Genomic DNA, 12174 nt, shown 5'->3' with positions numbered 1-12174 from the left:
AATTTTTCTGTACATTAGGAACTGAGTAAGCCCAATAATTCCATGATTACACCACATATTTTTCAAAGATTGGCTCACAGTTCAATCACCCAAGCAGCAGGAACTGTAATATGTATCCCACCCAGCACAGCTTCAGTAATAGTCCACACTTTTTCTTGGCATGACTAGGTGCAAATGTTATGCTGCAGAGGGTCTTTCCATGCCAAATTGTTTTCTTACTTCCAGAGAAGAAACATTTGCTGCTAGAAAAGAGAACCAATATTCCCCATGTATGTTGTTGAACAAATGCAGCACAGGGATACACTAAGACAGTATAAACAGGAGAGACTCTCTCTAGGTCAACTCAGCTCCTGGGCAGGGAGGTCCTACTAAGCTTAGTTTTTTTAGAACAGCCAAGATCTGCTGAGTGCCATAAGGATACACAGAGCCTCCAGAACAGCTGTCCTACCCTACATAAGAGGTATTACAGACAAAATCAGTAAGATACTACACAGACATCACATCAAGACTGCCTTCAAAACAGACAGAAAAATAGCAGCCATCCTAAGAAACCCCAAAGATAAAATTGACCTGGAAAACCAAGGCATATATGAAGTCCCCTGCACATCATGCCCTGCCACATACATCGGACAGACTAATAGAAGAATAAGTACCCGCCTGGATGAACACAAAAATGCAGTAAAAAAGCTGGAACACACTTCCTCACTAGTCCAACACATGAAAGCCACAGGCCATAGCATCAACTTCAATGGCACCAAAACCCTCGCCACTATAGAAAACCCCAACTACAGAATTATCAGAGAATCCACAGAAAAAAGACCTGAAAGCATGAATAGAAGAGATGACTCTACCAGACTGTCAATTATCTGGAAGCCTGCACTCACAAACAAAAAAATCTCCACGCCACAATCCAAGCAAACACCTGGGCACAAACAGACTCCCCCACACACCTCCAGCTCATACCCACCCCAACCAGGTACCCAGATGAAACCTAGCTTCCTAATAAATGATAGCCATCCGTTTAGTTGAAGCCAAGCCGCACTAAAAGCCTCCAATATAGGAAACACAATGTTGCCAGCCAATCAAGACAAAAAAACGTTACAAAACAGACAGAAGATAAATCAAGCAGAACACAGCAAACTCCATGACCAATAAACACAGACCAAGACTCCCAACCAATCAGGATGAAGAAAAAAACATTCTAACAGTTGGCTAGCACCAAATTTAAAACAGAAACGGCTGTGAAAGTCTGACTCAAAGACGAACACTATACAGAAGCTTGATGATGGCAGATGAGATTCTGCCAAAACGTTGCTACAGCTTTAAAAGCACAACTATAATAACGTGGGAAAATACCCGAACAAAGCTGAATACCATACATACATACATACACACACACACACACACAAATAGATAAATACTTTGGTCATAAAATTTAAACCTTATTATTTAAACATATTCATTGCCACTGTTAAGGGCAGAATGTAAACAAAGACAGGAATCAACAGTTGAATTTGATGCTCCTGGGATTGCCATCTCTGATGAACAGGGTGTTGAAGTCATTTAGTAGCTATAGCAGAGACTAACTTTTATGTTATTTAGTAACACAATAAAAACACATTATAGGTTTAATAATTTCTACAAACTCTCTCAGGCTCCATTTTTGCTTTAAGCTCTTAAAATTTTAGACAAAGGCTAGAAATTCAATACATAAGGCCAGACATGAGGAGTTAATTAAAACCACAACATTCTTAAAACTCAGTTTCGAAAGTCATAAGGGTTTGGTGCTGTTAGCCTCAAATCACCTCAGCTGGTAAGAACAGCAGTCACAGCAGTTTGCAGTTGGTTCACTGCAAACTAGATGCAAAATGGCTTTTTTTTCCTTTTCTTTTTTGCCACACAGATGTCTTTTAGATACTATTTCTGAAGCAATGTATGAAGGAGAACTTCGTTCCTTAGACTGGCAAACCTACTCATTTCCATGCCAAAATCAGCAACAATACTTCATGAATTCATATCTAAAAAAACCTTCCTTTTATGGTCAGAATAGAGTTATTTTAACCCCTAAATTTGGAACAGGTACATCAGCAAAGGGCAACAAAAGAATACAGAAGGACTGTAATCACTTTAAAGAGAGTAGATTTGCCTTACTTTTCAGAAACCGTATCTTAAGCCAGGGGGAGTCAAAGTTGCGGCCCACAGGCCAGATGCATCACATAGACCACACCCATGCCCGGTTTAGCCAAGGGGGAAAAAGTCACAATAAGCCACATGACGACGCTGTGACCACGCGCACCCATGTCTTAAGCTATTTTTCATAGTGATCTAGAATGTTGCAAATCCTAACTACAAAAGGAAACTTGTGAAATGGTGAAGAACAGCTTAATAAACTATTACAGAATGTTCAAGTGGTGATTACAAAACTGCAAGAAATTTTAGAGTAAGTCTCATCTGAACTAAACACCACACAGCAATCCTTATTTTAGTATAAGCTGAACAGTGTTCCAAAGAATCACTCATGTAGAACCATCTATAAACCTGATAAAAAAAGTAAACGATCCTAAATGCAAAAAAGAAGAGCTTTCAGCTTTCCAGGTACCCACAATGTTTCTGCTGTCGGAAATTACAAGCAAACAATTCTCCTGCTGAACAACTGCCAAAGTATGTTAAAAAGAACTTGCACCGCCCATCTTTAAAAGGGCAGACTGTCCATGAAAAACTATCCCAACATATGTGTCTATTAGGTTCCAGATTATAATAATAAGGGCTGTTTACAATAAAAGTCAGCATGTTTGGCAGCATTTAAAACCCTGATGATAGCTCTGAGGCACTGGGCTACAGTTCACACCGGTGTGGTGGAAGGATGCTGCAGCTGGATTATGCAAGAGGACAATATCCCCTTGGGACAATATTATTTCCTGGTGGGTCTTTGAAAGAACGTATTCATTTGCAATGGGAATCTCTGTGCATGCTCTAGAGCAGCCCTAATTGAGATCATCCAAATGGATTAAATAGGAAAAGGCCCTGGAAACTGGCTGAAAGTCAAACACCTAAGGCTAAAGGCAGCTGCCAAAGAAAGAGATTATTGCTGCAAACTTTTCCAGGGATGGAATGGATACTGACTCCACCCTTGTTCATAAATTAGGGTCTGTAAGTATTGTTTAAAGGTTCTGAAATGCAAAACAAAAAAGCAAAAAAAGAGCAAAAACAAACAAAAACAAAAACCACTCTTAACTCCTCTCACACCACAATACTTCAGATTTCATTACAGCTCACTGCCCACAAGGAACTCTGCTTGTGAGCCAACCTAAATGCTTCATTGGCACTTTACCACATCCTTTAAAATCAGATGCCTCTAAAAATATCTGAACCTCTTTTGTTAGGAGCCAAAGTTATTTTTCACCTGACAATTCCTGTTCCACATTTTCCAAACAATTTCATTGAGGCAGGTGCATACCCGTCAAAATACATAATTAATTCTCAGTTGTATCAGAGCAATTCAAAGATATTGCTGGCATATGTTCTTAAGGGACATGTTCAAACTCCAGAGTCAGTCTTCATATTTTAAAGTTTAAATTAAGCCCTCAAACAAATCTCCTTCTCTTTAGGATTTATAAAATTAGCAATATACTGTATACATTACTTAAATATATCTGAAATATATTTAAATATGATGGAAGGATGGGCCTTTACCCCCAGAAACAAGAAAGAACTGAAGGACAAGTTGTAGTTCTGGTTCTGACACCTTGAATGAATTAGATCAACTATGCTTTTTATAAGCAGTTTTGGATGATGACACACATTTTTGATTGCAGACCACTGAGCTTTCAACACTTTTGATGGATTATTCAAAGACAATAAGAGTATAACAAATTAAAATTAGGGCTAAGGGAGCTCCCATTTCAGGCATTACACAATCTTGCCTTTTTTTCTAGCTTGATCACAACCCAAATATTAATGGCAAGAAAACAACAGCGTTTGTGGTAGGTGTAAAATGACTTCTCACATGCAGTTTCTTTCAAAGATGATTGCAATATCTCCACATAATGCTAATTTCTAAAGAAACTTCTGAGAAGCTCATGGTATGAAAACAGAAAACAATAATTTAATCTCCATTTCACAGAAACATGTAAAAGATCTAGTAATCTATCAAATCTGCCCTTTGAATATATTTTTTCTTTTATTAATTTATATATTTTAATTATTTTAATTTAATTATTATCTTTTTAATTTTTGTCAGATGATGGATATGTTTATCCCAAGCATGCTCAAACTCAGTTACAGACCCACTACCTCTGCTGGAAGTTGGTTCCAAGCTTCTACTATTCTTTCTGTGAAATAATGCTTTCTAACTTACTTTTGAATTTCTCTCCCGTCAGTTTGAGGTTATAACCCCATGTTCTTGATTTTTGCTTCGAACAGAGTTAAAACACTCTGGTCTTTGTGAAAGTATCTTGGTGATGGACAACAGGAAACTTTGACAGTGGGGGAACAGCACAATGGAGGTGGCTGATTGATCCCATCTTCCCTTAACCCCCCCACCCAATGTGTCTTTGGTTTTAATGTTTGATTTTAACTGTTTATGTTCTAACTTAAATGTAACTGTAAGCTTCCCAGAGTTACCTTAGGATAAGATAGGCAGCCAATAAATTTTATACATAAATGAAATGATTTGTGGCAGAGAACCAAAAAACATCTATGAAAAGCTGAGGCAGCAGATTTTTCTCTATTAACCTCTATTTATTTGTATCACTATGTATTCTATCACACTTTAGAAGGAAATTATTCAGATAACAAAGACAAAGAGCTGCATATGCCTATGGTAAGAATGCTGTTCAATATGGAGTGAGTTAACCCTTGAGACAACCTGAAAAATGTCCTTTAACTTACAGAATTATGCACCATCCCTGGTCTCACTTCTCACATAACAATATTTGGGGGTGGGGGCGGGGGGGTGGGGAGAAGAGAAATGATTTCTAATCAAAACACAAGTTATTTGAAAGAATAGTAAATTTGGGCTGCAATTCTTGACATGCTACTAACATTATGTCCCAATGAACAACAAAAAAAAGACTTCCTTCCAAGACATGGTAAAATAAAATTATATTTTAAATGGCATATATTTTTTAAAAAATTATATTTTAAATGGCATATACAGTAACATGGGTAACGGAACCTGAGTGTTATAAACTGCTTGAATGAAAAGTGATAGGCAGGTCCTGTCCCTTCAAGCAGAAAAGTCTTACATTTTTTTCAAACTGTCCTTTCCCCCCCTCAAAATTGCTTTTTTACTTCAGTTCAATTCTTTATTATAATCACTGACCACAATACCACCAATCAACAGCAGACAAAACAGAATGAAACAATATAACATAGTTGCCCTTTTAACAGCTTCTTCTATGAAATTCCAGATACACCCTACCTTTCTAAGTAAACAGCTGGAACTGTGTAGTGTAAGTTCAATTTTTCTGTTTTCATGTACCAAATAATCTCCCCTTTAAAGACAGAGGTGATTTGGACTCATTCATGTTCGATACTTTTAGAGAGCTGCTCCAGAAATAGAAACTAGGCTATGTTTTCTAGAGCAAGCTCTTAGGCTATGTTTATTGGTCTTTATTTTTTTTATTGCTATGAACATCCAACAGTCCATAGAAATGACACTGTGATACATAGAACATAATCCTAATAAATGAATCACTAAGAGCAAGATACTTCTGTTTATCATTCATTTATCATTATTTAAATACCCAATATTCTAGAAATATTTTCCTAGGAATTTAATTCTATTAAATGAATCACTAAGAGCAAGAATCTTCTGTTTATTTTTATCATTAACTTATCATTATTTAAGTAGCCAATTCCTAGGAATATTTTTCCCTGATTATGTGTGAATGCAACATTCTAAAATGATGTTTCTATTTATCCTAATCGAGAAGGCATTTCAGTGGTAATGACTTCTCAAATGTTCAATTCAGACAGTTTTTTTACCCATGTTTGTCTTACACCTTAGTTGCTTATTGTATCAGTGTTATGACTTTCTAAGAAAGGAAAACTGTTGACTAATTTATTCCAAGTTTTTTTTAACAGTGCCTTCCTTGTATATTTCAATTAATGAAAGTAAATCACCCACTCCCCTGTGCAATTAATTGCTTCTTGGACAGATTCTCTTTCTGGATCCTTTGACTTAATTCTCACAGTCCAAGTGCAAACAAAATTTTGCCAAGTGGTAAATGTCACATCAGCTCTCCCAGATTAACCTTTTTATATGTCTTAGTAAACAGTAATACTATAAAGTTACAACAATGATCACATATTTCACCCATATGTATAAACAAAAATGGTGAAAAACCAAGTTTTCCTTGACTTGAAAGCATCATAAAATTGCTGGGAAAATCACTGTATTTTTCTTCTATTTGTTAAAGCTGTGAGCAGACGTGCCAAAGTAATTTTTTTAAGTGTAATGAGTAAAACATGTTGGGAAAAGCTGCTATTGCTAGTCTCTCATAGTGACACCCATCAAGAAAAAAAATAGGAATTGTGCTTTGAAGTAGGCTAGAGAGCAACAGATTACAGGAAAAGTGGGAAATAAAGTAACTACCAAATCAAGTCTTTCAAGACTTTGAATAAATAAAGGCTGAGTACAAAACATTAGAAATTTAACCTTTTAAAAATTAAAGATGTTCTAAAACATCTTGTATAAACTGTATCAGAAATGGCATAAGTATAATTCTGCATAGGTTTTAAGAGATACAAATTCATTATACAAGATTTCAGTGATAGCAGGTTAGGTTTCATTCTTCAAAAATGCAAAACTGAATTAATCTAGTTACTGATCAATGAGTCAAAGCACTTAAATGTATAAATCTTCAAAATGAGCCTTTTAAGATCAATAAGAAAATAGTTTTAGCATAAGGAAAAATACCTTAATAGATTGACATGCTATTTAGTGCACAAAGCATCAGAATATCATCACTAGAGCTAATTTCAGAGGTGATATTCAGCAGGTTCTGGCCAGTTCTAGAGAACCAGTAGCAGAAATTTTGAGTAGTTCAGAATACCACCCCTGACTGGCCCTGCCCCCACCTCTCCTCTGACTCCCGAGTCCCAGCTGATCGGCTGGGTCTTCTTTTGTTGCCCTGCACAGGAGAACAGGGCTGGAAAGTAGGTTTGTGGGCTGGAGAAAGAATGGGGATTTTACAGTATCCTTCCCCTGGAGTGGGATGGGAGTGAAGATTTTATAGTATCCTTCCCCTGCCACACCCACCAAGCCACACCCACAGAACCGGTAGTAAAAAAAAAATTGAATCCCACCACTGGCTAATTTGTTAAGTTTTGTTACAAAAATAAGAGTGGAACCAAGAAGTGTTTACTTCAAGAAGATTTGACTTTTCTTTTCACAAAAAGCAGAATGTATTGTTATTCTAAAAATAAAGAACTGAATAGCGATTTTTATGTCATCTGCATTTATCATACGTAAAGCACCCAGCTGTTTTAATTTAATGATGAAATAAATGCTTGGATAATTTCCTTACTCTCCAGCATGTATTTCTTGGTAATGGGTAATGGCAGCAACCGGATATGATAAAAGAGGGAACCCCACGGATGGGTTTTGGTGAGTGTGTTTTCAGATGGTGAAAGTGTATAAGGCTGGATCATGAAATATGCCGTTAGTAAAACTACTCCCAGAGTAACCAATCCCTGCAAGAGAAGAAAAGAATAAGATTATTAGTATTACTAATTCCATCTAACATTTCTCCCATACAATAAGCACGATAGCACAAATGACTGTTGATGTAAATTTTTATCTGAGAGATTCTCAAACTGTGGCTCAGGGGTCACATTATGGCATAAGTGTAATTTAGAGGAGGGTCATTTGGTCTGTTGCCTTGTTTATTTTCAAACCTGATCAGTAGGGTCAGCACTTTGGCTTACCACCCAGATTTCTCCTGGCAAGTTGACTGCAAGCTTCAATGGCAGGAGCACATTGTGTATCAAAAAAACAACTTTGCCTTTGCTACTCATTTTACCTGTGAAATCCACAACTTTTGAGATACTCTCTGATATTAACAAGTCACTAATAAATTAAACATTAAAATCTAAGAACCATGGATCTAATCAGATCTACAGACATTTCATTTCAAATTGCAGTACAAGTGGTCCTCAACTTACAACAGTTTGCTTAGTGACCAAAGTTACGTCACCAAAAAAGTGACTTATGACCCTTTTTCACACTTACGACTGTTGTAGCATATCCATAGTCATGTGGTTTACATTTGGATGCTTGGCAATTGTTTCATATATATGATGGTTGCGGGGTCATGTGATCGCGTTTTGTGACCTTCTGACAAGCAAAGTCAAGGGGGAAGCCAAATTCACTTAACAAAAGTGTTATTAACAACTGCAGTGATTCACTTAACAAATATGCCAAGAAAAGTCGTAAAATGGAAAAACTCCCTTAGCAAATTTCTCAATTAAAATCTGGGCTTAATTGTGGTCATAAGTCAAGGACTACTTGTACGCTTTCTTCAAAAACATGGAGAATCCAAAATTGTATTACCTTATAGAGAACCATTAATAGGGGAAAGCGTGGTGGTCCCCTTTGTGGTTCATTTTTTTCTAAGAGTTGTTTGATGAATTTCTCAATGGCCTTTTCGGACATACCACACTGGTAACCTGTCTGTCTCACCAAGTCAATAGTCTCTGAAAGTTTATCATAAATGCTGAGTTCACTAGTCGAAAGCTCCATGTCCTCTGATGAAAAATCCTATTAGGGAAAATTCAACACAATTAAAAAACTATTCCAGTGCCTCAAGGAAGGTGACAGAAGAAGACAGTAGGTTTTTTCTAGTATGCCTGTCAATCTGGCTGTGCGAGAGGCAAGTCTAGTTCATTCAAATATATAATTAATGGAATCAAGGCATCAGCATTTAGATTCTTGGAATAAAGTGATTTTATTCATCTCAGTCAACCACAAACAGATACCATCAAGCAACACTTGTGTGTTCCCTTTTGTTTATACCAAACAGAATTGGCAGATCAAGAATTACTGTAACTCTCTAAAGTTTCTGGAGAAGTACTGCAACTATTTCATGCCTATGAATAATAGTTGACAAAGAACATAAATTGGATGTTGTCCTACTTTATCAAACACAACAAAGAAATAATGAAATGTAGGAGTCAGAACTTCAGAATGCAAAGCAATTTCACTATTGCAAAAGCAATAGTTTATGTGCTTGTAACTTAACAGATACAGATATGATCTACACTATATTGAGTCAATGAATACTCAAACCATGAAAATGAAGAAAATTTCTTTATATTATACACAAAATGTTTCAAACGAAGTGCCATTTACTACAACACAGTCACTGTTTCTTTTACCATGAGATACTGCTCTATTTATGGTACAGTACTCAGCAATATAATACCAAGAGCAGCCCATACTTGCACAACAGAAAATCTGATAACATGTTTTCGGAGAAGAGCAAATATTTAGAACATTGAATCCTTCTTAAAGGACTCTTCAAGGTCCTGGTGTCTGATAACGCCATGCAATCATGCACTGGAGTAAAATAACACTATTTCTATGAAAGGGAAAAGACCAAAAGTGCCTTTTCATTAAGAGATAAACAGGAGGGAACACTATGCTAATATATGCAACATTATTATTTGAAAATAATGTTTTCATCATTGTTTTAATCTTCTAACCTTACCTTTATGAATGCTGAGTAGAGAAGAGGCAGACATCTACCCCAGTTGCACCAAGCATTTGTACAAATAATCAACACCAGCGTAATTCCCAATGAAAGGGAAATGCACAGAGGAGTAAAATTCCACATGCTTTTGCCAAGTTCTATTTACTTTTACAAAATGCATTAATACAATATTTTCTTCATTGTGCTATTTATGAGTATCAAATAACATAGGCATGACATATGACTTCTGCTAGTGTGATTGTTTTCTGAGGTAAAAACATTACAACAGGAGCAATGTTTTATGTGGATATATATTCAAGCATCACTTATAGTACAAATGTATTGAACTCTGAAAGGTGTTTCAGATATGGCAGGGGAGTAAAAAATAAGTACGTATACACCACTTGGCTTGAGGTTGGTCCACAAGACTATATATTTCCTCTAACCTTTCCTATGCAAATGTCTAATGAAACAAAATTGTTTTCTAAATAGTTAATAGCAATCATTTCTGCAAAATGCACAATGAGTGGTTGTTGTGGGGGAAATAGGAGAGAATATTATATATATCTTAAGGTCTTGAATGAAAGATGGGAGATAAATTTAATAAAATGATAGACTTTTGTTGCAACCATGTTGCTTACTTAAAACACTGAAAAATAATAAAAGAAAAAAAATGAGCTTCACTTTATTCAGCTTCTGTAACAGGCTCTGAGCACCACAGCAAATGCTGGAATAGAAAAATGAAGACTATGAGACAGGAGGGGACAATTTTTTTTGGACTGGAGATACAACTCGGCCTCCTGAGCTATCATCAGGTCCCACAGAGGCTTTGCCTCACTGAGGATTATGCTCCTATTCCCACACGTAAAACCCACAGATGAATGAAAACTATATGGCTGGATTTCAGTGTCATGATAGTCAGGTGTTCTAGGGTTGCAAACAGAGTGCTGGGGATGGCAAGCAGCTCTCAGGTTGTTTGTGGGTTATTCAGCCCTGTTATATATGCATGCAGTTTTAGACTCTATCCACTATTGTTGAATTGCTATCTTGTACCACTCACATGTGTCCTAAAACCAGCCAAAATCACTCACATACATGTCTACTGTTCCTGCAATTCAGCAGTGAGAACTGAAATGCTTTAGATGCCAACTCCCTCTGACAGATATAGATCTTAGAAGACATACTTAGAGCATTTAATATTACATCGCTTTCTTATTTCACAATAAAACTCAGGCACTTAACTTCTCCTTGTGGTAAATAGTACACAATAGGTATATACACAGACACACAGACACACTGTTGACTATACTGACCCCTTGCCAAAATTAGGCAAAAGGGTTCTTACTGACATATTTTTTTTAATGTCAGCTGCTATTGATGCTCATAAGAATTTTTGATTATGTTAAATATATTCAAAATGTCAACAAGCTATTTGGTGCTATTTCATATATTACAAGACACTGTCAAAAGGACTAACTGGAATGCAAAACTTTATAATCCATAGGTTACAATAATTCCATATTATCATAATGTTCTTTGCTGGAGTCCTAGAATGTACTGTCATACTAAACTATCTGAATGCACTAACTTAAATAAGTTAACATCAGGATCAAAAATTTAATAATAGTAGATATTCAAGATAGTATTTTATTTTAAAAAAATCTATACACCTGTCTGTCCATCCATCCATCCTAGTGCTAAGTAACATCACATAAGGGGAAAGATTTGTAAAATTAAACTGCATGATTTCCACTAGTTACCTATTGATTTAGAACTTTCCTCAAGTACATGAAGCTGTTTAAAAACAAAAAAACCATCCTCATCCCCTCAAAGCACGTTTCAGGTTTCTAGCACGGAATACACCATGTCAGAAGCCTCTGACATGAATTTCTGTGATTATTTTTTTTTACAATCACCCTACCGGCAGTAAAAGGGCTTGAGTTTCTCCATCCCACCTGGTTCCCTTTTGCTTTTTAATCGAGTAAACCTGATAGAGATTATCTCCTGGGAAGTCAACCCTATAACCTCAAACGGGGCTCACTCCCAGGAAGCGCGTATATGGGCTGGCAGGCTGCCCTATAATTCATTTGGCCACAAGGCAAGCAGCCATTCGAGTTGCCCTTTCCAACACGCCCACGACCTGGCGGTCCGGGGACTTGATTCTCGCCCCACTCCCCTTGGCGCGGATCCCCCACCCTTCCCCTCTCTGGTCCCCCCCCCCCAAGAAATACGACCTGCAAGTATCATTCCCCACCCTAGCGACAGCCTCAGTCCAAGCTTGGCGGTGACTCTCTCGACAGCGCGAACGCCTTCTCACCCCATGAACCGCCTGGGCGGGTCTGGTCGCCTGGATCCAACATGGACCCGAGAGGCCCCTCCGAGCGAGTCCAGCCGCTGCACTCTGGCCTTCCTGCTTCCGGAGTCGGGAAGAGCGTTAAGCTTCAAATTCGCGGCGGCACATTCGCCGCAGTGGCCCCGC

The 12174-nt window shown here is 37.3% G+C and overlaps 1 protein-coding gene across 2 annotated transcripts in view; it reads right to left on the bottom strand.

Annotated features, from left to right (window-relative positions):
- C3H6orf89 (chromosome 3 C6orf89 homolog) overlaps positions 1-12119 on the bottom strand; it is a 28501-nt gene extending 16382 nt beyond the window's left edge. Inside the window, exons 1-3 of one of the 2 annotated variants that reach the window (XM_026716951.2) lie at positions 11950-12119; positions 8558-8764; positions 7533-7698 (exon numbers count right to left, since the gene is read on the bottom strand). In XM_026716951.2, the coding sequence (XP_026572736.1) occupies positions 7533-7698; positions 8558-8746 (355 nt within the window). In that variant the 5' untranslated portion in view covers positions 8747-8764; positions 11950-12119. The remainder of the gene's footprint in view (positions 1-7532; positions 7699-8557; positions 8765-11949) is intronic. The other variant, XM_026716952.2, reaches the window with a different exon arrangement.
- Positions 12120-12174: the final 55 nt, after the last annotated feature.

The sequence above is a fragment of the Pseudonaja textilis genome, chromosome 3 (genome assembly GCF_049901715.1).
Source record: "Pseudonaja textilis isolate UNSWEBS1 chromosome 3, rPseTex1.2, whole genome shotgun sequence".
In the NCBI taxonomy this organism is placed as follows: domain Eukaryota; kingdom Metazoa; phylum Chordata; class Lepidosauria; order Squamata; family Elapidae; genus Pseudonaja; species Pseudonaja textilis.
The sequence above is the reverse complement of the archived record's forward strand: the minus strand, read 5'-3'. Positions and strand labels throughout refer to the sequence as shown.